At 40.2% G+C, this 26,284-nt stretch overlaps 1 protein-coding gene across 6 annotated transcripts in view; it reads right to left on the bottom strand.

Annotated features, from left to right (window-relative positions):
* The window catches only part of Adamtsl1 (ADAMTS like 1), an 895,122-nt gene that overhangs the window by 137,446 nt on the left and 731,392 nt on the right, over positions 1–26,284 (bottom strand). For all 6 annotated transcript variants that reach the window (XM_031377794.1, XM_031377795.1, XM_031377796.1 and 3 more), the window contains 2 exons: positions 22,318–22,619; positions 10,870–10,999 (listed from right to left, as the gene is read on the bottom strand). In XM_031377794.1, coding sequence (XP_031233654.1) covers positions 10,870–10,999; positions 22,318–22,619 — 432 coding nt within the window. The remainder of the gene's footprint in view (positions 1–10,869; positions 11,000–22,317; positions 22,620–26,284) is intronic.

Genomic DNA, 26,284 nt, shown 5'->3' with positions numbered 1-26,284 from the left:
TTTAAGGAATCTTCTCTTTTCTGATGCAGAATATTTAGCATTGCCAAGTCTCCTCTTAGTGTTTGTCTTAGTCACTGTTGTAATGCTGTGAAGACACACCATGCTTGAGACAACTTTTGTGAAAGGAAGAATTTAAATTTCTTAAATTTGGGGGTTTATTAACTTTCAGTATTGTTACAGTTTCAAATATTGTCCAAAAGCCTTGGACAAATCTTTGACTGCCATTAACTCCAGGACTTTCAAAGTTGATGGAAGGGAAAGCTAAAAAATGTTTCAAAGTGCTACTTCATTTCTGTTAACTGGTTCGTAAGGAGTAAGATTTCTGAACTATAAAACTCCCCATGTTTCTTCATTATATCAGGGTTTAAAATATATGCAACTGAGATTAACTCAGTTGTACCAAGCATGCATGGTATGATTGAGGCCCCAGATAGAATTCAAGTACCAAAGCAAAACAAAACAACAAATCAAACAAATGAACAAATAGTCAGGCTTTGACCATCTCTAAGAACTGGCATTCCCAGCTTCAGAGAACAAAGCAAGTTTTGTTCATGACTATAACCACAGCACAATGCCTGGCACTGGAAACAGTCAATAAATACTTATTCAATGGAGACTGAACAAAGAGAAATTCCGATTATCTTTAAGGGCATCATAAACTTCTAAGTAGAAGGATGCGGGGTGTTTTATGTTCTTCTCACACATACAAATGTAATTAAGGTATTGTGAAAACATTTACCATTTCAGTCTGTAGCTGTTCTCAAGGCCTGAATGCCAGGCCTAAGAGCTTCATATGAAAAGTAAAACTGCATTCTCAGTACATGCTATGGTTCTTTATCATGCAAGCCAGTTTCTGTTTTGTGCAGAGATGTTACTCTATGTTAAATTTGATACCAGGTGTTTTTGTTTTCTAATAGAATCTGTGCATATTTTCTTTTAATTTTTTTGCTGTAATACATTTTTTTATTGATTTAAGTTTTATTGCATTATGATGAGAAAAGATACATGATTTCAATTGATCTGAATTTGTTAACATTTAAAAACATATTTAAAGTAAATAGAATTAAATCACATTCTTGTTTCCCTTTTGTACCCCAACTCCTCCTTCAATACCTACAATACCTTTTTTGTCATATTCTTTAAAATTTATAAAATATTATAACAATAAAAATGAGTATTATAAAAGTTGTTTGACATTAAACAACAATCAATTTATGTAGATGCTTGTCTACAGCAATACTGAAAATACATACATTTTTCTCAATATACATTTTAAATAACTCCAAACTCCAAATATGTATTAACATGTATTTAAAATGTATTAACATTTTAAATAACTCCAAACTCCAAACATGTATTAACATAATACATCACTACTAGTATTTTCTTAAATGGACATAAATATATAAAGTCTTTTTGTTTGTTTGTTTGTTTTGTATTTAGTAGAGTTTAAAATCTTGGCTCTTACTGTGGTACAAGCCCAAAATAAGAACAATTTTTAGATATTGGATTTCATTGTAATAAGGCTGTACTTCAATGACCCTCACATCCCCAAAGGATTTTACCTCCATCGTAGCTAAGCTGAGAGTTGACAATTCTGCTATGCCAAGGAATGAATTGTAGGTACGATTTTGTGATACAGACTTCCTGCTATGGTCAAAGCTATTTGACTTGAGTGAGTGACTTTATTCTCAGCCCACAGAGAACAGGTTACATTCATTTAAGAAATGGTGTGTGTATTAAGATGGTCTATCCATAAAGTCATTCACCAACTGTTTCAATGAACAATGGTTCTGCTTGGAGGGTGGCACAGACATTAGGTGAGGGTAAGAATCTGGTTCATTGGCTGTGATAATTTGGAAAAGCATTCATCTCAGAGAAAGAGTAACTTATAAAGTCCTCTTCTTCAAACTTGATAAAAGAGTTACAAACATCAAGTAAAGCATTTAGTCTCACTCTTTGTTGTTTTCTTACAAGCTGCCTCCCAATTTAATTGTCTATGTTTCTTTTGGCTGTATAAATACTTTTGAAATATTTAAGGTGTTCTGAAAACCATAGTATAGTGTAAAAACATGAAATAAATAATACTACTAATAGACAGGCTGAGATAGGAGAAGCAAGATTTCAAGACCTTTATGTTGTTCACAGCAAGACACTGTCCCGAACAAACAAGCTGAAAGTATATATGGATTGTATAATATTGGACCTATTTCTCCAATTACCAAATTAGAGAGACCATTGGATGATAACAAATTTCTAATTCCTCATATTTTTGGATTTCAATCAATTAGGATATGTTGGTAATATTAATTTTCATATTAAGATATTAAGAAAAAGTAATTGTTACTTCCTGTCATTTTTGTTGTAAGAGGTGGAATTAGGTTTATGTGGGTTTATTGTGGGTTTCTTGCTTTTTCAAGGGTGTAGTTTTGCTCCTTATGTAGGTGTTTTTCATCTATTACCCTTTGTAGAGCTAGATTTGTGGAAAGATATTGTGCAAATTTTGTCATGGAATATCTTGTTTTCTCCATCTATGGTAATTGAGAGTTTTGCTGGGTATAGTAGCCTGGGCTGGCATTTGTGTTCTTGTAGGGTCTGTATGACATTTGCCCAGCTTGCATAGTCTCTTCTAGGTTTCAGTCTCTGGTGAGAAGTCTGGTGTAATTCTGATAGGCCTGCCTTTATATGTTACTTGACCTTTTTCCTTTACTGCTTTTAAAATTCTTTCTTTGTTTAGTGCATTTGGTGTTTTGATTATTATGTGACGGTAGGAATTCCTTTTCTGGTCCAATCTATTTGGAGTTCTGTAGGCTTCTATGTTCATGGGCATCTCTTTCTTTAGGTTAGGGAAGTTTTTTTTCTATAGTTTTGTTGAAGATATTTACTGGCCCTTTAAGTTGGGAATCTTCACTCTCTTCTATACCTATTATCCTTTGGTTTGGTCTTCTCATTGTGTCCTGGATTTCCTGGGTGTTTTGGATTAGGATCTTTTTGCTTTTTGCATTTTCTTTGCCTGTTGTGTCAATGCTTTCTATGGACTCTTTTGCACCTGAGATTCTTTCTTCTATCTCTTATATTCTGTTGGCAATGCTTGCATCTATGACTCCTGATCTCTTTCCTAGGTTTTCTAACTCCAGGGTTGTGTCCCTTTGTAATTTCTTAAATTGTTTCTAATTCCACTTTTAGATTCTGAATGGTTTTGTTCATTTCCTTCACCTGTTTGATTGTGTTTTCCTGTAGTTCTTTAAGGAATTTTTGTGTTTCCTCTTGAAGTGCTTCTAGCTGTTTACCTGTGTTCTCCTGTATTTCTTTGTGGGTTCTATTTATGTCTTTCTTAATGTCCTGTATCATTATCATGAGAAGTGATTTTAGATCTGAATTTTTCTTTTCTGTTGTGATGGTGTGTCCAGGACTTGCTATGGTGGGAGAATTGGGTTCTGATAATGCCAAGTAACCTTGGTTTGTGTTGTTTACTTTCTTACTCTTGCCCTGAGCCATCTGGTTATCTCTAGTGCTACTTGACCTTGCTAAATTTGACTGGAACCTGTCCTTCCTGTGATCCTGGTTGTGTCAGAACTCCTCAGAGTCAAGCTGTCTCTCTGATCCTGTGATTCTGGGATCCTGTGATCCTTGGGCTTGTTATAGCACCTGGGAGTGGAGCTTCCTCTGGGTGTTGTGGGACAGGCTCTGGAATTTGTGCCCAAGGTCTGCTCAGGGCACCAGCAGGCCCAGACAGACTGGAAGGAACCAGTGCCACTGGACTGGCAGAGTTCCTGTGTGCCTGGGTCCTGCTGGTCCCAGTTACTCCCAGTTTTGGGATGTTGTGTCCTCCTCACCTCTGATCCTAGGCTTGTTAGAGCGCCTGGGAGTGGAGCTTCCTCTGCGTGTTGTGGGACTGGCCGCGTATTTTCTTTCTTATTTGCAAACTTTTTATTCTATAGGAAATATAATCCTCAGTGATCAAGTGCCATTAGCTAGTTTGATCATGACTTCCTTTCTGGTTCCCTTCCCTGTGGCACCATTATCCTGTCAGGTGGACAGGCTCAGTCAGCACACGCTGGGTTACGAAAGTGAGCAAACAAAATGCTGACATTTGCACTGCTTTTTGTCAATGAAAATATTACACAGATAATACCATTTCTGATTCTACATGAGAAACAATTGCGATACATACGTGGTAATGAAAGCTAGTCACTACTGTTTTTTTTTTGTGTGTGTGTGTTGGTGGTCAGTATGGGGCATCTTTCTCCAAGTAAGACTGGCCCTTTTATGACACTGTTAAAGCTTCTTCATTGAGCTCCATGGTCTCCATGCGTGTGACCTCTGCCAGTTCTTTATGTCACTTGCTTCTTGTCCTTCCCTTTGGTCTGAAACATGTTCTCTTCCCTTCAACTGGATGAATCCTACTTTTATGCTTCATCATTCAGCCCGGGCCCTACCTCCTTGAGGAAGAATCTGCCTTGAGGCCTCATGCTCCCTCAGATACAATGCTGTTTTGAAGTCATCCTTTAACAGGTGACATCTTCAAGATGGGGTTTTGTGTTCTGTTCATTCTGAGGATTGGTACCAGCAGCCTGCTGGGCCTGAAGATGCCTGCCTGTTTTCATTTTTATTGTTTCAGAATTAAAATGTAAATATCCTCTCTGCTTTAACTTTTGTGCAGAAACTTAAAAGTGGTCAACTGTCTGTATAAAGACATCATGGAATTTAGGCAGGGTTTCGTGGTCTAAGGGGACATTTAATTATTTAGGTGTTAAGAAATCAGAAAAGCTTTCCTTCTTCGGGCTCGATGGATGGGTGTCCCCAAAGCTGTTGTTTGCACCTGTTTTGAATGAATCATCTACTCTTTCAGGTGACATGTTTAGAAGGTACATTTTGTTGCTTCATTTTCTCTCCAGTTCCATGAAATTGAAGTCTATGTGTACGAAGTAATTTTAGCCTCCCCATAATGCAATTTTTATTTTTTTTGATATCAAAATGTTACTGGACCAATTCTAACATTCCTGGTGAAGAAGTAGCCCAGGCTCACTACCCAACGAGTTTAACAATTAAGAAGCATGGTGCTCTGTTGTAACCTACCCATCAGTAGAAGAAAGGGGAAAAAATAGAAGATACACCAGGATATGCCAGAGAAGGCATGGTAGTAAGAGTTATTACTCTAAAGACATCTGAACATGGCCTCCAAATCTGGACTTAATGTCTGTGGATGCTGGTGAGTTTTGGTGTGCTTTTGCTTTTTGATTTTAAAAGTTACTGTGGACAGAGCCGAAAAGCAGCATATGAGCAGATGGAAGCTCTAGGGAACCAGCAGAAGATAAACCAATGTTTGGAGAGCAAGTTGAAATAGCAGCCCTTAAAACAGGACCAGGGTGCCTGCAATACTTTGAAAGCCCCATCAACTCAATGAAAGCCTGGCTGTCTTAAAAGGGACACCTTTTGCTCTCGCCATTTTAAGTGAATATAAAAGAAAAGTTGAAATTGGAAATCACTTGCTGTCAGTGTGCATGGGTCTTGTTAGTGCACAATAAAGTGGGTGTTCTGGTCTGCGTTTTAAAGAGGGGACTCTGTGACCCTAACGCTCCCTTTAAATCAGGATTCTCAGCTTCTTTTCTTCTTGTTGGTTCTCAGAATGGTTCTAGGATGGAGCAGAGATTAGGGACAGTTCAGAGGGTGGGGATGGAGAAGAGGGAAGAGACTGAATACCATTCCTGGAATTAGGAGCCCCCCTCCACTGTTTATCTCCCCGGCACCACTCAGCTGTTCTCTGCTGCACAGAAATAAAAGGTTAGTTTAAGAAGTATGTTAGAACAAAGCTGTAGAAATTGCCTGGAATGTCCTTCATTTTCAGCCATCTGGCTTTCGTTGCTGACTCTGTTCCCCTCCTCCACATACATTTACCAAATCTTTTCAACACACACTGGCTGAGCTATCAAATGCTTATAATTAATAACAGTCATACTTTTTTTTTTTAAAAAAGTAGTGCTTTCTGGTTTCCTTTGGCTGCTCATGTCACTGCTGTTATAAACCAGGGAGATAGTAACTTATTTATTAAGACTTCACTGGAATCTAATTGAATTTAAGTCTTGAATTTAAAACTCTCAGGTTTTCATGGAAATGATGACTTTTGTTTCTTCGCTAAACTAAAAGAGGGCCATGTATTTCTCTGAGTGACGACTGTGATTTTGTTTTTATTTTTCTTCATTTTTAAGTTTTGAGGCAGACGGGTGCTCAGGTACCTTAGGCAGGCCTGGAATTCACGATCCTCCTGATTCGACATCTGAGTTCTGGGGTTTTAGACATGTGTTTTTTTATACCTGGCAGTGTGTGTGTGTGTGTGTGGTAGGTATACAGAGGGGTACAGGGTATTGAACTCAAGACCTCATGCATGCTAGTCAGGTACCCCCGACCCCGAGTTACACCCAGCACAGATCTTATTATTGTTTTTGCTAATGACAGCGTCTCACCCAGTAGCTTGTGCTGACCTGGAACTCATTATATAGCCCAGGCTTACCACAACTCCATGGCAATCCGCTTGCCTCAGTCCCTTAAGTATTGACTTGTAGTCATGACTCACCATACCCAGCATTATAAAATGTTTTCCCAATTGAAAGAAGAAAATGAAGATCTAAAAATATCTATATCCCTTCAAAGGTTAGTGAAAGGTGGCCAGAGAGGCTTGACCACAGGTCTACATCTACTTGCTCGTCTTTTTTGAGTGTCTCAGGGGTGAAAAAGCTTAGCAGTGAGCGGTGCTAAGTGAAAACTTGAACTTTCTGAGCAATAAATAGAATAAGATCTTGTTTACAAATACCAGCATGTCTTTCTATGGGCAAGGAAGGGTGGGACTAAGCTGTTTAAGGGGGGGTGTATTGACTAAGCTGTTTAAGGGGGGGTATTACCTTTCTCCCCTGGTTACTACTGCTGTGCTTAAGGACTTTTAAAAAAAATCTTTTTTTTCAAGAATTTTGTGCCTGAAGGCACTGTAATCACATCATTTTACCTTTCTTTCCCCCTTCAGTTCTTCTCATGTCCCTCACCTCATCTTGAATTCATGATCTCTTCTATAATATTATTGTTAGATTGTTTTATATGCATACACACGCGCGCGCGTGCGCACACACACACACACACACACACACACACACACACACACAATCTACTGAGCCTAGTTAGTGTTGCTTAGAGGTACATGTGTTTAGAACTGACCACTTAGGATTGGAAAGCCTATTAGGGGTTCATTCCTAGAGAAAACTGATTCTCTCTCCCTCAACATCTTTTGATTACCTATAGTTCCTCACCCAGGGGTAAGGCTTTACAAACTTTTCTCCCATACACAATGGTGTGTTGTTTGGTATGGTCCCTGCAGGTCACATGCAGGCAACTATACTGTTGAAAGTTCATGATGGTAGCATCCCTGAGATGCATCAAAGCATCAAAGACACTCTCTCACAGTAGCCATTTTGATCCTCTGGCTCTTCCCATCTTTTGACCTTCTCTTCTTTGATATTCCCTTTTTAAGTTTTTAAGTTTTTAAGTTTTAAGTTTTAAAGGATAGGTCTCTTCATGAGCTACTTAGATAACTGGAACACCCAGAAAGTTTTGTTTTTTAATAAGTTTGGAACAGAGACAGACTTCTTTCCCCACAATGGCTCTTGGCTTCTTTTTAAAATCTTCTTGGGACCAACCCCACTCACAGATGGCACACTGCAGAAGATGATATAGCCTCTGAAACTCAAATTGTTTAGTGTTAAATGTGCACAAAAGAGTTTCCTTCTCTATGATAATAACTCCTTTCCTATCAACTTTGAAGAAAGCTCTCACTGATGGCTTATAAGCAAAACTGCATCCAATGTTTTATGGCCAATTTTAGGGAAGGTTGAAAAGGAATAAATACTTATCCTCCACCGTCTGATTCTTGCCCTTCTAGAACCAACCTTTCCATTGACCATTGCTAACAACCACTCAAACTTTTTGTCCCTGTCCCTACCTTGTATCCTTCTTTACTTTGAGTATACTTTCTTGTATACAAGTGATAAGATAAATGCTCTAATCATATTTATATTTTAGTTTGACAATTAAGGCCTTGAGTTTGTGAAAAGGAGCCTAATAATGGCATTTTAAAAGTCACCTGAAAGATGGAAGAGAGGGATAAAGAGGATAGAAATAGCAGTGATCCCTTTGGGCTCTCATTCACAGCATGGTCTAAACCTTCCTAATTACAAACATGGCCTCCAGGTGAACAATCACCTGCCACCTGTTGTTTCCTATATCACAGATATCAAAAGAGAAGGATCACAACATAAAGCTGAGAGCAAGGACTTTGAAATCTAGCCCCTTCAATAGAAACTACTGTTTTTTTTAAAAGTTATTTAAAGAAGATAAGCATTGTACACATGCATACATATGTACTCAGAAAGACACAAAAAGGTTGCAAAAGGTCCTTTGAGCCCAGGATGTGCCTCTCCTGCCGTGGGGGACCAGGTCTGAAAGCTGCATGTGGGAACACGGGCAAAAGCCAGACATGTGCTTCTGATACAAACTCAGTTTCACACAGAAGAAACCAGAAGCACCACGTGTGGGCCTCAGAAGCTGCTCAGAGAGACAGAAGCCCTCGGTGCACTGAATGCTACAGCATTAGTCCCTACATAGGTGAGATTGGCTGCTGCCTCACTGGCAATCATGAGCATTGACAACTCCCCTAGGAAGGAGGCATTTCTTAACCCAAAATCTCTTCACAGACAACAAGAGTAAAGACTTGAAGCATTTCTCTATGTTGCATAGGAATGCTGTGGTTTTCTTTTTTCAAAAAGAGCATGTGGATTTCAGCAAAGGCCAAGAGCATAAAAGATAGTGTGGAAAGTTTGGATCCATCATAAGATCCATCAAAACCTACAGGGAACACAGGAGCTTCCTAAAGAATGGTGAACTGAAGATCTAAATGAGCGGACTAAGGGTACATGGCTACATTTCTACCAAACAAATGTGTATACATCTTATTCCAAGTGGATCAGGAAAAGAAGACTGCTCTGAAAGTATCCCAAAAGAGTCCACAGGAAAGAACAGGGTAAACTAATCTTATCTAAATTAATCTTAGCCCTTTGAGAATAGGAAGTATACTTGTACCATGTTTTTAATAATAATGTAAATAATAATAGTAATAACATTTTCTGCTCAGAGAAAGAATAGATTCAGTGGATACACATGCCAGCAGTTTTCTCCCAATCCAAGTACTGACTCCTTGGCTTTGCCTCAGCTCATCATAGCTGTGGAATGTGCTAAAAAGACATTTATTTCCTAATGATGGCAAATGAGCAGGATATAAAGGACAGCAGTTGACAACACACAGAAGAGCTGATAGCTGTGTGAAACTTCTGCCTATGGGATAATGAGTAATCACTGGATAGGGATACTGAATAACACTGGATATTTGCATGGTAGCCTCTTATTGTCTTGTCCAGTAATTTCATTCATGGGGAAACAGAACAGTCAACTTGCTAAGGCTACAGAGCTACATGGTGAGACAGGTAGGATGAGACCCAGCCCTGTTGACCTTCTAGCCAAGTACCTAGAAGCCTTCTTTTAATATGGGAGACTGTCACCAAGTAGAGGAGTTTGTACTCTTTTCTAATCAACTAAAGTCATAGGGTCACACACTTGGACAGTGGAGAGTTTGAGATAGTTGAGGAATTAGTTGCCCCATGGGCACGTGCATATAGCAGTCATGCTACAAACTTGCTTGGGATTTAGCACACTGGATCTTGCTTGTCTTTGTCAGCTTCTCTCTGCCCAGCCCTGGCTGGCTTTGGAGGATGTGGCAGTTGGCCAAGGTCACTTCTATATTTAAAGGGAAAGCTCAATTTTGGCATTCATATTAATTCATGGAACAACTATGGTGACCAGAAAGTCACCATGGAGCTGGGTCATATGACTGGAGAAGGCCTGAAACTGTTTCTTTCAAGACCAAAAATAAGGAATCTACAAAAACATAGCTGAGAAAGAAGACAATTGGCACACAGGTTTTACCAGCAAGCTACTGTTAGCACCTGAAAACAGTATAGTGACTCTTATATTTTGCAGAGAAATGAGAACTATTCAGAAGCATGATTCTTTTCATATCTAGGACATGACCTTATTCAATAACATTCCTCAATGCAACTGTAGATTTGCAAGTCTGGCTTTCGTTCCTCAAACCTATCTCATCCAAACCAGAATCATATAGGGGATTTGCTCCAAAAAAGTATCTAAAAGGCAAATTTCCTGAGACACCATAAAATCCTGTGGACCAAAGCAGTGATTGGATTGATTAGCAAAGACTCAAGGTTGGGCGATAATGAGACACAGGCCAGGCTGAACAATGAAATGCTCTAATTGATTTTACGCATGTGGAATGATACACACACACACCCAAGCATGCGAGAATGAATCTGTATGCTGTGTGCACACAGATTTCACAGTGGGTCAATTATACCACCCAGATGCTTCAGTACCTTATACTCTGTGATTTCAAAGCCAGTTTATTACTATGGTTCAAGGCTTTGGCATACGGGCTAAAATGTAGCATAGATCATGAAGTCTGTGGTCAGTTCATTTTCACTTTAGGGGAAAGCAACAGAGTGCTACATGCACATAACATCCACGCCATAAATTTGCTCAGTGCATGGAGCCTCTGGACTATATGACCATTGATTGGGATAGAATTCCAGGGCCCTGCTTTCAATTAAATTTAAGTGGATTTGACTAGAAGTTTGAACTGACGCTAATTGGTTTTCAAAACACTGGGTAACAATAAGTGTTCCTCTGTTACCCATAGAGAGATGCACCCAGTTCAACACATGCTCCTGGTTGGCAGGGCAGCAACACATCCCTTACCTTGCTGGGCAGGGATCCAAGTTACAGGATTTCAGGAGCTGTGGGGGCCGTCGGCTGGTCACACACAGGTTCTCATCAGCTAGCTCCCGGGTCTGTTTGTTCAGGCAGCTTACCACAGCCTCCTGGACACCTGTGTACAAATCACACGGTTAGGCCAGAGTGCAGAGTGGGTGTATGTTGGGGTGATGAAGTGTAGACAGGCAGCCGGTGGGAGGTCTCGGATCGGCGGGACTCTCACTCCACATTAGAGGCTACGGTTTGAAGCACAGCACTGCCAATCTTGTTAAGCATCAATTGATCTAGGGCTGGGAGCGTAGCTCAGTGGTTGGGTGACTGCTCAGCATGAACAAAGCCCTGGGTTTGTACTCAGGCACCACAACTCTTTAAAAGTACCTTCTACCAGAAAGGAGGAATTCATGAGCCTGTGACCTCTCTCAGTATACCTGTTGAGGAGGGCAACTTTCTGAAAACGTAGGTGGCTGAAATGCTGTAACAATGCTACCAAGGCAGTCCAGCAACTCTTGCAATTAGTGTTGAAAATGCTAAAAAATAAATCTGCCGCATGACCCAGCTGTGCTACTCCTTAGCATATGCCAAAAGGACTCACCATCCCGGTACACAGATACTTGCTAGCTCAGCAATGCTCGTTGCCCCTTTATTCACAATACCCAGGAAATGGAAACAACCTAAATGTCCTTAACTGATGAATGAATAATGAAAATGTGGTATGCATACAGAATGGCATACAATTCAGTTATAAAGAGTATTATGAATTTTTCAGGCAAAAGGATAGAACTAGAAAGAATCATTTTGATTGAAGTAACCTAGACCTAGAAACAAACATAACATGTCTTCTGTCACCTGAAGTTCATACTTTTAAATCTTCAAATGGGAGTATATAACCTGACGTAACTGTTAGATTAGGATGGGGATTGTTGCCAGTGTAGGGGAATGGGGGAAAATTGAAGGGGCACATCAGGGTACAAGTAATTTAAAGATGATATAGAAAGATGGAGGGATTTGATTAGGAAGCAGGGAGGGTAAAATAATAATAATATCTGAAAAAGCCAATGAATTATTAATATCTACTTAAGATTATATAACACACACAGTTTAAATGAAAATTCTCATCTGGGCTGACAATGCTTCTCTAAGTATTCACAGAATATTTACAAAAGCCCAAACACCAGGCATGAGAAACCCCATTTTGAATTGGTCAGGGTTGTCCAAGAGATTCCCTAAACATAGGCTATTGCTGATATACTTGCTTGCTCCCTAGACATTAAGAACAACATGTTCTTTGGACACATGACTGAGATGATCTCAGCCGGTCCTGATCTGAAAACCTCTACCCTGAGGACTGGTTTTCAAGGAAACAGAAGGTAGTATGCAAGCTTCAAATGGAGGGAAGTAATAGATAATGCCACTCTGCCATGATGCCCATGAACTAAAACAATGATCAGCATAAGCACAGTAACCCTAGGAGTGCAATAATGGTACATGTGCCATGGTGGTAACCAAGAGCTCTCTAATTGGACTGAAGACCTGCTTACCAACAGTTAAGTCATGCCTGATACTGAAAAACCCAGCCGTTTAATGGGAGCTAGTAAAATGATGGATTTGATAGAGAACCTATTAGTGCCACATAATTCCTAACTACATTCTAAATATTTATCCTTCAACCCACAGATAGGTATAGGTCTCATCCCTCATCAAAGAAATGTCTCCTTGCAACAGAGATCATTACTGAAAATCACAACCAATCAAAATGTGTAGTGCCCAGTCCCAACTGATACACCCAAACCACATCACTTGCATCTAAGGCTCAAGAGTCATAGTGAAGAGGGGATGAAAAGATTATAAAACCCAGAAGAACAGGAAGTTTGAGACATTGCCTCCCAGAAATATCAGTCTTATCAACACACCTAAACACTAGCCTAATAAGACTTACACCAATAGACATGATAACACAAGGAGGAAGTCTAATAGTCCCTCAACCTTAGACAAAGAACTACAGGTAACTAAGGAATGCTAAGAGCAAGAAAACTAGTCTTTCCTAGGGAAGAGACCCCAAATGAATTAATACCAATTGGTATTCAGCCCTGAAATCATAAACATATGAGTAACTTTATATGAACTGAGCAGGTTGTATTTATATGTTTAGGAATACACACATGCACACACACATAAGCATACACACATATATTTTGTATGTATGTATGTATATGTTAAAGAAATATAGGCCATGAATTTGAGATAGATCAAGGGAAGATGCATGAGCAAAGTTGAAGAGAGGGAAGGGTAAATGGTATAATTATATCTTAATGTCAAAAAAAATTAAGAAAATGCTATCAGACCATATAGCCATTGATGGGAAAACATGATAATTTAGTGTTAGAAAGAGCAGAACAGAGTAACAGTGTAACCATTAACAAAGCAACAAATGAAAAGAGATCCTACGAGATCCAATACTAAACATTATATTTTAATGAAGTAGAGATATTTTAATAAGAGAGGGGTAAGATCACATTTTAATATCCAGCATTCTATCAGCTGCTCAGTTCCTGCGCCTTTACATCAATGACTCTGTTCTTCCTGGTTTTGTTTTGATTCTGTTTAATTTCTCCTGTGATTTAGGGAAACTCTGGAAGTTTAAACAATACATAAAGTGCATAGTGACTAAAGCCATAGAAAACAATATCCCCACAGACACCTGCACAATCTAGTGTTAGCATAGTGTTCTGAGCAGTGGCTGACAAGGGTGACTGGGTAGATAACCCAAGATGGTCCACAGGGTACCCTGTGAAGACCTTCATGGAGCCTACACCACTTAAATGAGTCCACTGACTGGAGATTTTATTCTATTGCCTGGAGTTGTAACATCTAACATATACAGTGTCCACTATGGCCCAGGCAATGTACTTAGCACATATCATTCATTCTCTCTATGATTCTATGAGGCAAGCACTATTTAAACCCAAGTTACAGAAATGGAAACTGGAGCTTAGAGGCATGAAAAGACTTTCCTAAGGTCACGTGGTTGCTGAATGGTGAAGCTGAGTATATCTAAGGCTCTAAAAACACTGACAGAATTAACACTTAAAAATACCAAGAGCCTGTCATATCTGATTCCATAGACATCTTCAGAAATAACCTAGACATTTGTCTGGAATCATTTCAGCAGCATGCAGTTTAAGGGAAGTGGCGAGACACAACATTCTTGCTAATTTGCTTTTAGCCATATACAGTTGTATATGCAAAGATACCTGCATCTAAAGATGTAGATCTATTAGAACTTTGTATATAGTTATAATTGATATATGGATATCTACTCTCTCTCTTCTCTCTCTCTCTCTTTCTATCTCTCTTTCTCTCATATTCTTTCACCAAATGATACCTAATAGAATACAAATATCTACTGCTTGTTAGTTTTCTTCCTATCTACCCTTGATTTCTTTGAGTCTCTCAAACAAAAGAATGCTTCTCAAGTAGATGTTACAATGACCTAGGTCCCAAGCAGGGGCATCATTTAAAAAGTGACACTGCAAAACCAGAATCCAAATTGGTTTCCTCCCATCTAAGACATTATTTTTGTCTTTAATAGACTGTAGTATTTGTCATGCCTTTGACATGACTATTTCAGCATTTTATTCCTTTCCCTCTAAGCTTTTATGGCTTCTAAATTTTCTTTAATTTGTGATGGCCAGATCCATGTGAAACATTTAAGATTTATAGATATTTAAATCATTCTATCATAGTATGTAATGCCAACTGTGGGAAGGTCTCCAAATCTGCAAATTCATGGTATGACGACATAACTAAACAGATCACAAGATATTGTGGCTTCCATCTGTGATTTCCCAAGGGGATGGTATAGGATTCTTAAAGCCGTGATGACAAGCCACTGCATGCAGCTTACTGTTATGGTTTTAATCTGAGCTATCCCCTGAAGGCTCATGAACTGGGGCTTTGGTTGCCAGCTGAAGGGAACAGTATTGAATCCTGAGGCTGCTACCAATGCTGTTAAAATACTTTAAAAATGCCAACAAGCCTAGAGCCACTGATGCCAAAATGTGATAATTTAATGCATAGGGAGCACTTCATGGCACAGTAAATAAAGACCAAATAAATTATCTGAAATCTTGCTGGGTGCAATAGCTCATGCCTGTAGCCCCCTGAACTCTTGTTGGGTGTGATAGCTCATGCCTCTAGCCCCCAAATGCTGGGTGTGATAGCTCAAGCCTATAGCCCCCAAACCCAGGAAGGTAAGGCAGGAGGACTTTAGCTGGTATGAGGCCATATTGCTACATAGTAGGTTCACCATGAATTCTGGGCCATTGTGGGCAACAGAGTAAGACCCTGCCTCAAAAAGTAAGAATCAAAAGTCTAAACAACAACAGAATTTCCTAATTAGTGCGTACCTTTGATAGAATTCATAGTTCAGGTTCAGGGAGGAAAGTGGGTTACTGGGAGTGTGCCCTGCGAAGATACATCAGCCTTTCCCCACAATGAGGATGATAAAAATACATTTTCTATGCTTCCTGGTCCTGCTGCCATGACACCCCACCTCACTTCAGGCATATGACAGTGAAGGTGCTAACTATGGACTGGAGTCCCTTAAACTATGAGCCAAAGTGAAACTGTTCTCCTTTGAAAATGTTTCCCTCAGGTATATGTCGCAGTAATGGAAACACTAACAGCCATGCTTACTGTTGCGTGAAGGATCTAGAGCTGTATTATGCTAGAAATGATTTTCTAAATCACACTCACAACATCTTTCACAAGGACTAAAACATCTAGAAATAGATCTACCAAAACAGGTGAGCAATCCCTCCACAGTAAAATCCTTAGAAGAGGCAAAGACTTCATACCCCTATAGATAAAGAGATTTAATATTATAAATATAGCTGCATTTAGGTGGTTTAGAGATTCAATCCAATTCCCATCAAAATTCAAGTGACATTGTCCATAGAAATGCAAAATATAATTCTAGGGTTTATATGCAGCTATCAAAGGCCCTAATCACTAAAATACCCCTTAATAGAAAGAACAATACTGAAAGTGTCACAGTACCCAATCTCAAATTATACACCAACAAAACCAACTTTACACTAGCACAAAACTAGACTAGTATTCCAGTAGAATAGAACAGAGGATCCAGAAATAAGGCCACAAGGTTATAGAAACCTGATTTTTAATAAAGGTATAACAACCATACATTGGAGAAAAGACAGTGTCTTAAGATGTGTTGGGAAAACTTGATTTTCATGGTAGAAAAAAATCATTCAAAATGGATCAAAGACCTTAATGTAGGACTAGAAAGTTTACAGGAGAAGCACTTCAAGATATAGGTATAGCCAAGAACTTCTGAACAGGTTTTCAATAGCACAAAAAATGAAACAAAGCCTTGAAAACTATGTACCAGGCAGGGATTAATAGTAAGGATAAACAGAGAAGTGCAAAAATTAAACACGCACACAACCAAACTCCTATCAACAAATGAGCCAATGAACTGAATAGGCAGTTCTCAATAGAAGAAAAAGATGGCTGGAGAGGTAGCTCAATGTTTAAAGGTACTTGCCATGAAGGTCCAATGGCTCAAGTTTAGGTCCCTGGAGCCAGGGAAAAAGCCAGAACCAGCAGCATGGATCTGAAATCCCAGTGTTCCTATATTGAGATGGGAGGTGGAGAGGAGAATTGCTCAAGCTTGCAAGACAGTTGGATTGCCTAGCAAAGTGGCAGGAACAAGATGGTAGGTAAGAACCAACTCCTAAACTCATCTTCCGACATCCACATGCACACCACAGTACTTATGTGCATCAGTGTTCATAGCATACAAGCATCCACATATATCCACACACCACACACACCTAAAAAGGATGAGAAGACAGATGAGAAAAGAAGGAGGAGGAGGATAAAAAGAGGAAGAGGAAGGAGGAAAAAAGAAGAAAGGAAGGGAGGAGAAGAGGAGGAGGAGGAGGAGGAGGAGGAGGAGGAGGAGGAAAGGAGAAGAAGAGGAGGAAGAGGAAGAGGAGGAGGAGGAGGAGAAGAAGAGAAGAAGAAGAAGGTGTCCAATAAATACCTGAACAATGTTAAATATACTTAGCCATCAGAAATGTAAATTAGAACTTCTTTAAGATTCTATCTTACTCCAATCAAAATATCTCTCATCTAAAACCAAATGGCAATGAATGCTAATGAGCATTTCATTGTGGTGGGAATGAAAACTTGTGCAGCCACTATGAAAAGCAGTATGGAGGTTCCTCAAAACACTGGAAACAAAACCATCATCTAGCTGGGCCATTCTGGGGTGTATAACCAGAGGTTGTAATTAGGCATGCCATTGGGATACTTGTACATCCGTGTTTATAGCTGCCCTATGCATAAAAGCCAGGAAGTGGAACCAAGTTATATATTAATCAACAGACAGTTAAAAAAATTGTTGTGTGTACACCATGGAATTTTAGATAGCCATAAAAAATAAAATCATTGCATTTTTGATAAAATGGATGTAACTGGAAATCACTATGTTAAATGGAATAAGCCAATCTCAAGAGACATCTATCATGTATTTTCTCATACATGTGGGTTCTCTCTTTCACTCTCTCTTGCATGTGTGTGTGTGTGTATGCATGTGTGTATCTACATATGTGAATCTACATATTAACATGTTAGAAATCGAGGGAGGAGAGGAATAGGTTTTCAGAGGTGTGGGAAATAAAGTAATTGGTAATACATATAAAAATAAACAGAAAGGGAGACTAGCTGGAGGAAGAAAGGAAAGTAGGTGGAAGATGTGGAATGGGGAAAAGACGGGCAGGGGAAGGGAGCAATTGAGAGCAGAAGAGAATGGTATGTGTAAGGACGCCATAATGAAATCCAATACTTGTATACTAACTTTAACAAATAAGACATTTTCTTTAGTGTCTACTTGATAGCATTTTAGAGATTCTAGAAAACATATTTGGGCTTTATTCTGGCTGTGGAAAGCCTTATGAAAGGGGTGATTTCCAAGAGCTCTGAGGCAGTAAGTGACTAGAGAGCTTGTCATGTGCCTTATATGAAAGTACCTGCTTTAGGTTTGTGAGGGCTGGAACTCACTTGTTTGCTCCAGCCCTCTTTGTTTATAGAATGTAAGCACTTCCAAGATGGCAAGGAGTGGGGTACAAAAGGCAAGGTTTCTGTAGGACATCAGGGATCTCCCTTGGATTTCAAAAGCCCAACTACTACTTCTTCAGAGCATTAATCACAGCAGATCAAAAGGTGAGATCAAGAAGCACTCCAGAGTTACTAAGTTTTAATTGAAAGAATTATAAAACAATGTGCTAGGCTCTGCAGCACTGTGTATTAAGTCTCGTTTGCCATGGGGACAGTTGCCTGGACATTCTTAGGTGGGGAAACCCAAGACAGAAGTACATGGGGCCAACCCTGTGATCAACATAGTTCATTTTTTTGGATGAACACATCAATGACTAACTAATGGGCAGGACAGTCTAAACACAAAGGGAAACAGACTGAAAGGGGAGGGATGGGATGCTTGGAGGAAAGGACCATGGAGGGAGGTGCTGCCCTGATATGGGTAGTATGGAAAGAATGGGAAAGGCTCTGTGCTACCAGGATTCCTGGCACTGGGAGGACGGCAAAAATGTAGTGCTGTAGCTTTTAGTTCATGCTCTTTGGAGAAGGACTAACAGAATCCTGGACCCATACATATTATATATGTTTGTGTATTGTGAGAGCGTAGTGTATGTGTGTGATATGTACACTTGGGTTTGCTAGTGCATATGCAGATGCCAGATGAGGATGTTGGATATTCTGCTCCATTGTTCCCTGTCCCATTTCTCTGAGACAGGGTCTCTCACTGAGCTGTAGCTGGGCTGTCAGTCAGCAAGCCTCAGCAAGCCTGTCCCCTCACCCCCACAGCTCTGAGATTACAAGCATGCAGTTACCCAGCCACACTGAGCTTCTATGTGCTGGTGGGATCTGAACTCGGGTCCTCATATTTGCATAGCAAGCACTCTTACCCACTGAGCAGTCTCAGGGGTCCCCTGAAACCAATCTTACAAAAGTAATGGAGATCCTATGTTCAAGCACAGCATATTCCAACAGAAAGATTCTCCCCTTCTGACAAAAGGAGAAGAGAGGAGTGAGAAGGAAAAGTAGCAACCCATCCAAGATGCCACCCTAATGTCTGCTGACGCCAGTTCTCTGTTTTTCCTAAACCAGACTTTCAAGTTGCTTTGATAGCTAGGAAGTTAATACCTCAGTGCTGCTTAGATTCAGAATGGCTCTCCTGGAGCACATCCAGCAACCCACTCATAGGAAATCACAGCACGATGAGCAGAGCTGATAGGACACCATTCACAGGTCTGTGGACTTCCATCTTCAAGCAGGTGAACTTTCCTGTGTTTATATCTCCCAGCATTGTATGATTGTTGCATGATATTTGATGACAGCTCTGTGAGCCTCAGCCACTAGCTATAGATTGAAAGTACTTAACTAGTTCCTCTGGTTACTCCTTCCTCTCGGTGAAAGATTACCTTTGTTCCCTCCAATTTCATCTCTTCAGATTGTAGAAACAATAAAATTAGCCTGGCTAGCTCTAGAACGCCAACTGATTTAAAAATCTATTTGTTAATACTGCACACTTTAAGTTGGTTTAAGCAAGAGTGATTAAAAATATATGTAATCTTGTGAATTTTATTTTAGTGGAAGATCAAGGTTGATAATACAGTAAAATGTCACTGCCAAATGGTGATTTGAAAATATATATGTCCCATATAGTGAAGTGATTTGTTAGTGCATATGGGCATCATATGGAACACATAACCCAATCATATTTTCACCACTTTGGAATTTTAAACTCTAACATTTTAGGTGTAAATATATTACCTTGGCACATTGTGCTCAGTTGTCAACAGTTAAAAACCTAAGACAATTTAGGAACTTTGTCCTCTCTTGGGTATAAATGAAGAGCAATTTATGTCATATAAAACCTTCCAGTTCCTAGAGGTAGAGATCAATTGTATATCAAACATCTAATCCTTATTTCTCAATCAGTTTCTGCTGAATATTCTTGAAATTAATATTTTTCACATATACCTTCAAAATTCAATTTTAAACTCCTGGTTGGTCCATATTAGACTTTGGTTCTTATAGATGAAGGTATCTGGCTGTCTATATATCCTATTATTGCATCTAGTTTTCCGCTTTCTCAAAAATTCCAGGCTTGATTTAAAACTGAGAACCACAGTATATATATATGCAATTCAGGTGATTATGGGGATAAAAGCACAACCATTGGAATTGTGATTCATTCCTTATATTTGACAAAGCAATTGAGTATCATGGTGCATGCTTGTGATACCAGCACTCAGGAGGCTAGGGTGGAGGTTACACAAGTTCAAGGACAGCCTGGGTTAGATAGTAATACCCTGTCTTAAAAACAAAGGGAAAATAAAAGAAGCCATGGCAGCCACCAAGCACATCCAGACTTTTGCCTGACCTCTTGGCTCCAATAGGAGCTCAGAGATCTGCAAAGTTTATTTAACACATCTCCCTCATTAGGCATGAAAGAGAGGAAACCCTCAAAGAGAGGGAACCACACCAAGTAAATACAGCACATTAGCTGAGTTCCAGGAAGCTCTCTCCTAGAGTCATTTGGAAGCATTTTGATTTTTAAAATACCAGGGCTCTCCATTAAAACACTCCAACAATCCCAGGGTTTGAAATTGGAAGATGTGCAAACAAACAAGAACCCTGAGGTCAGAACTATTAAATGTTTAAAAAGAGAGAGCGGCCAGAGAAAAGTACATTCTTTGATAGTAGCAGCCATTCCCTTTCAACCCCATGTGAATGGACAATGTGAGCACATTTAGTCTTACATTCTCAACCAGAACAAAAGATGCTTTTAAAAGAGTTTCCCAAATGTCATGCTTTTGAAAACAGTTTGGGAAAACTATTTGACTATCCTCCACCTCACCACGTACCTCACCCCCCCAACACTGTTTAAGTCAAATCTTTGCTGGGCATGTGGAACTTCACTCCTCACTAATATCTTAGTGGAGAATCAATCTGCACTCTGTCACCTGTCAAAACCTCTAATGTGTTCAATAGTTGCAATATCAATCTAATAATGTACTTATTCACAATGGGGAGGCATAGAATTAATTTATCTTCCTAGCGCACTCCTTTTTATAACACTAAAGAATCACTGAAGAGGCTGGGCAGATGATTCAGTATAAGTGTCCACATCCAAGTTCAGATAGATAGCACGCACTAAAAGGCTGAGCTTGGCAGCATGTGCCTGTGATCGCAACACTGGGGTGCAGAGACAGTGGGTCCCAGGGACCAGCTGGCCAGCCAGCCAGTCTAGCTGAAGAAGCCTGCTCCTGGTTCTGAGAGAGACTGTCTCAAACTCACGGTGGAGAAGTAATTCAGGAAGACTCCTGACACCACCTCCTGGTTTCTCTTTACATGCCCATACAGATTAATGCAACCACACATATTTCCAAGGCCTCCCTCAAAAATGACTGAAGGGATTAATTAGCTTAGTTATAATCTTCCTTCAACATATACATCAAATTTTGATATATTCACTACTCCATAAATATAGGCAGTTACTGGCCATCATTAATACATTAATGTCAACATTGCTGAAGTTATTTCTAGAGCATCATGGAATACACCCAAGGGAATGAGGTGAAAATATATATAAACATTTGCCACTAAATAATATTCACAATGAGAAAGCTTCAGAGATTCTGTATGAGCCTAGGCAAGGTATAGTATGATAGAAGGACTGAATGAGGACAGAAAACAGAAGCCTTGGCTGGGGCCCAGTGCTATCGTTATTAGCTGTGAGAGACAGAAAAAGTCCCCCTGCTTCTCTGCATCATGATCTTCCTCTTACAGGTCTACCTTTGGTCACTGTTCTCTCTCTCACTGTCTCTGTCTGTCTCTGTCTGTCTCTCTCTGTCTCTGTCTGTCTGTCTCTGTCTCTGTCTCTCACTTGCTCGGTCGCTCATGTTATTCACGGTGTTTGTTGGCTTTCAACACCCTCTTACAGTTGGAAAACTGAGCTGAATAAGTCATAGGGACTCTATTGTGTTCTTGAGGACAGTAGAAAGTGCTGCAGTGGGATTCCCCTTCACCTTAAATGCACCGTGGAAAAGGGGCAGACAAATAAGACTGAACGTTGAGAACAAGACATTGGAATGACAGGGCTGGAAACAGCTGCAAGCCAAGGCATAAGGCATCAGTTGTGCTGGCCGCTCAGGGCTGACTGTGAGAGCCTCTGGGGACGAAAGAAATCCATCAGGGTTTCATTTGGGACGTTTTATGTTTGGAATGGCTGCCTCTCCTTTCTTCAGTTACCTGATAGAGATGCATGCAGGGACAGAAGAAGCCGGGAAGATGGCAGGCTCTGATCTAGGCTCCCCTCCTTACCTCCTCCACATGACTCAGAGCACTTGGTGAAGCCCTCATATTCCCAGTCATACAGCTCGTCTAGGTCCTGCAGGCCACCCAAGAGTCCGTCTCCATTATCTGGGTTAAATTCAGGAGTTTCCCCGTTGCACGGTCCCGCATAACAGGCACGTTGTGAGGCTGGCTTGGGCCCTTCACATTCATCCGCAGGCAGGTCAGCCACAGACTGAGAGAAAGGCAGGAGCACCTGGCATCTTATTATTCGCACCTGGGTTCCCACACCACAAGTGACAGTGCAGGCAGACCAAGCTTCTGGGATGAACCTGCAGTTGGTAAGCAAACAAGAGGACAGGATGAGAAGCCCCAGGCAGGAAGCCATGGGAGCTGTGAGGGACTGCATCGCACCTGACCCTGGGGACCAGAGCTGTACCAGGCTGTGCTCGCTCGGGATCCTCCACCCAGTCCTGGGCTGGCAGCTTCACTATAGTTCATGAGCTCATTGGCCACTGATTCTGGAGTGCATGTTTCAAGAGTGTCATGTGAACTCCCAGCTGCAAGACATTCCAGCCCCAGACCACCTGCTTGCTCATTGCTCTGCAGCCCTAGAGGCAGCAGGACATTGGTGGGCCTCCTCCTCGAGCTAAACCCCAGCACTTGTGCCTCTCGCAGGATGCTGGCTCTTCTTATACCAGCCTAACACTGATACTAAAAATGATAGCAAAAATAAGCCATTGGAGATATTTGGGAAGAGTTTTCTTTTAGTTTGGAGCTCATTTCTGTAACGTTTCCTTGTTTGTGCTCAGTACGCTTCCCAGGATTTATTTTTATGCATAAAGAATGATTTTTTTTTTTTTAAAGTTTCCAAGAATGGTGCTGTCTTTTCCCTCACACATTCTTTGAATCAGTCTGAACTCCATGTCTTTTTATATCACATAGAAAGCCACACTCAAATTGAAAGCCACAGGCATGTTACAGTAAACAAGAGGCTCTGCAGCCGTGCATGCTTGTTCCACGTCCTCCACCCCCACCCCTGGAAAGGAGCTACACTAGTAAGAACTTGAGTCTTTTCTTCTTCTTGACTTTCTCTAGAATGTATGAAAATATCTGAATTCCCAAAAAAACTTTTGCTCCTTGTTAATCAGCCATGGCAGCAACTTCAGTGGCCTTGAGAGGTCCTAGGGAAAATGCCCAGAGGGAGCCATTAACATTTTCTTAAAAGTTAGTATAATAATCTGGGAAAAGAACTTCGGGATAATTACCACCACTACCATGATTCTTCTGCTTTCTCATAGGGAGGCATGCTGAAGAGGCAGGTGGACCTGGCTTCTTAACCTTGACTTTGGCAGAAAATGAAGACCTTGGTAAAAACTTTTGGCCTTAAATCTCAGCAAGCACAGACAGTTCACAGCTAGTTCAGGGAAAATGACACTCCAGCAGCAAGCCAATTCATTGATGACACGACAAGGATGCTCCCTGGGTCTGAGGTTGGCCTCCTGTGGGACAGACCCGGTCCTTCTGCCCTGGAGGGTGTCCTGTCTAAAGCACACACACTATTTGGAGGCATGGTAAGAGACCCTTCCAAAAGAGACTCACTCCAGTTATCTTGGAAGAACCATCTACTTAGAGAGTGCAAAGGTCACCAGAACACCATCAAAAGGGTAAACATAGATCGAACGGCCATTCAGGAAGACCCCCAAGAAATCTTCACCCCCAATATCATACATACCCTCTTGTTTTTTCCTTCTTTCTTATGTCTTCCTCCTCTAAATAATGCCACTTGAATGAACTCTTTTGACATATAAAATTGAAACGTAGTATTAAAAATCACTTTAATTTTCTCTCTCTCTCTCTCTCTCTCTCTCTCTTTTGTTTGTTTTTTTTTTGTTTGTTTTTTTTGAGACAAGGTTTCTCTGTGTAGCCCTGGATGTCCTGGAACTCACTCTATAGACCAGGCTGGCCTCTAACTCAGAAATGTACCTGCCTGCCTCTGCCTCCTAAGTGCTGGAATTAAAGGCCTGTGCCACCACTGCACAGCTCACTTTAATTCTCTTATTGTACATTCACATACACCTGCCTGGCTCCTGGAATAACATAATAATCATGATAAAGACACAGTCCCAGATTTTACAACCATGGTGTTGGTATAATGGGAAATGTGTATTAAGTCATTTTGCATGTCAGAAAGCAACTGATGGCCTTCTGGTTGGTCTGGGCCTGTGCCCTGAGCAGACCTTGGGCGTGAACTTTGTAGCTAGTCCTACAAAACCCATAGGAAACTCTACTCCCAGATGCTCTAACATGCCCAGAATCCCAGGATCCCAGGATCCCAGGACCTTAGTCATACCAGGATCTCAGAGTCCCAGGGGCAGCTTGACTCCCAGAAGCTCTGAAACACCCAGGATTTCAGGATCACAGGATCACAGAATCACAGGATCACAGAGACAGCTGAACTCTGAGGAGTTCTGACACAACCAGGATCACAGGAAGGACAGGCTCCAGTCAGATATAGCAAGGGCAGGTAGCACTAGAGATAATCAGATGGCCAGAGGCAAGCATAAGAACATATGCAACAGAAACCAAGGATACTTGTCATCATCAGAACCTAAGTCTCCCACCATAGTAAGTCCTGGATACACCATCACACTGGAAAAGTTCAAATCTAAAGATCACTTCTCTTGATGGTGATAGAGGACTTTAAGAAGGACATAAATAACTCCCTTAAAGAAATATAAGAGAGATACAGGTAAACAGATAGAAGCCCTTAAAGAGGAAACATAAAAATCCCATAAAGAACTACAGGAAAACATAATCAAACAGGCGAAGGAAATGAAAAAAAAATCCAAGTTCTAAAAATGGAAATAGGAACAATTTAAGAAATCACAAAGGGACACAACTCTGGAGTTAGAAAACCTAGGAAAGAGATCAGGAGTCATGGATGCAAGCATCACCAACAGAATACAAGAGATAGAAGAGAGAATCTCAGGTGCAAAAGATACCATAGAAAACATTGACACAAAAGTCAAAGAAAATGCAAAAAGCAAAAAGCTCCTAATCCAAAACATCCAGGAAATCCAGGACACAATGAGAAGACAAAACCTAAGGATAATACATATAAAAGAGAGTGAAGATTCCCAACTTAAAGAGCCAGTAAATATCTTCAACAAAACTATAAAAAAAAAAACTTCCCTAACCTAAAGAAAGAGATGCCCATGAACATACAAGAAGCCTACAGAACTCCAAATAGACTGGACCAGAAAAGAAATTCCTCCCATCAAATAATAATCAAAACACCAAATGCACTAAACAAAGAAAGAGTTTTAGAAGCAGTAAGGGGAAATGATCAAGTAACATATAAAGGCAGGCCTATCAGAATTATACCAGACTTCTCACCAGAGACTATGAAAGCTAGAAGATCCTGGGCAGATGTCATACAGACCCTACAAGAACACAAATGCCAGCTCAGGCTACTATACCCAGCCAAACTCTCAATTACCATAGATGGAGAAAACAAGATATTCCATGACAAAACAAAATTTACACAACATCTTTCCACAAATCCAGCTCTACAAAGGATAATAGATGGAAAACATAAGGTGCAAAACTCTACCCTAAAAGAAGCAAGAAAGTAATCTTTCAACAAATCCACACAAACCTAATTCTACCTCTTACAATAAAAACAACAGGAAGTGACAATTACTTTTTCTTAATATCTTAATATGAAAATTAATATTACCAACATATCCTAATCGATTGAAATCCAAAAATATGAGGAATTAGAAATTTGTTGATTGTCATCCAATGGTCTCTCTAATTTGGTAACTGGAGAAATAGGTCCGATATTGTGCAATCTATATACACTATCAGCTTGTTTGTTCGTGACAGTGTCTTGCTGTGTACAACATAAGGGTCTTGAAATCTTGTTCTTCTATCTCAGCCTCTCTATTAGTAGTATTATTTATTTCATGTTTTTACACTATACTATGGTTTT

This window comes from Mastomys coucha, unplaced genomic scaffold (genome assembly GCF_008632895.1).
Source record: "Mastomys coucha isolate ucsf_1 unplaced genomic scaffold, UCSF_Mcou_1 pScaffold18, whole genome shotgun sequence".
Classification (NCBI taxonomy): domain Eukaryota; kingdom Metazoa; phylum Chordata; class Mammalia; order Rodentia; family Muridae; genus Mastomys; species Mastomys coucha.
Note: the sequence above shows the minus strand (reverse complement) of the source record. Positions and strands in the feature narration are given on the sequence as shown.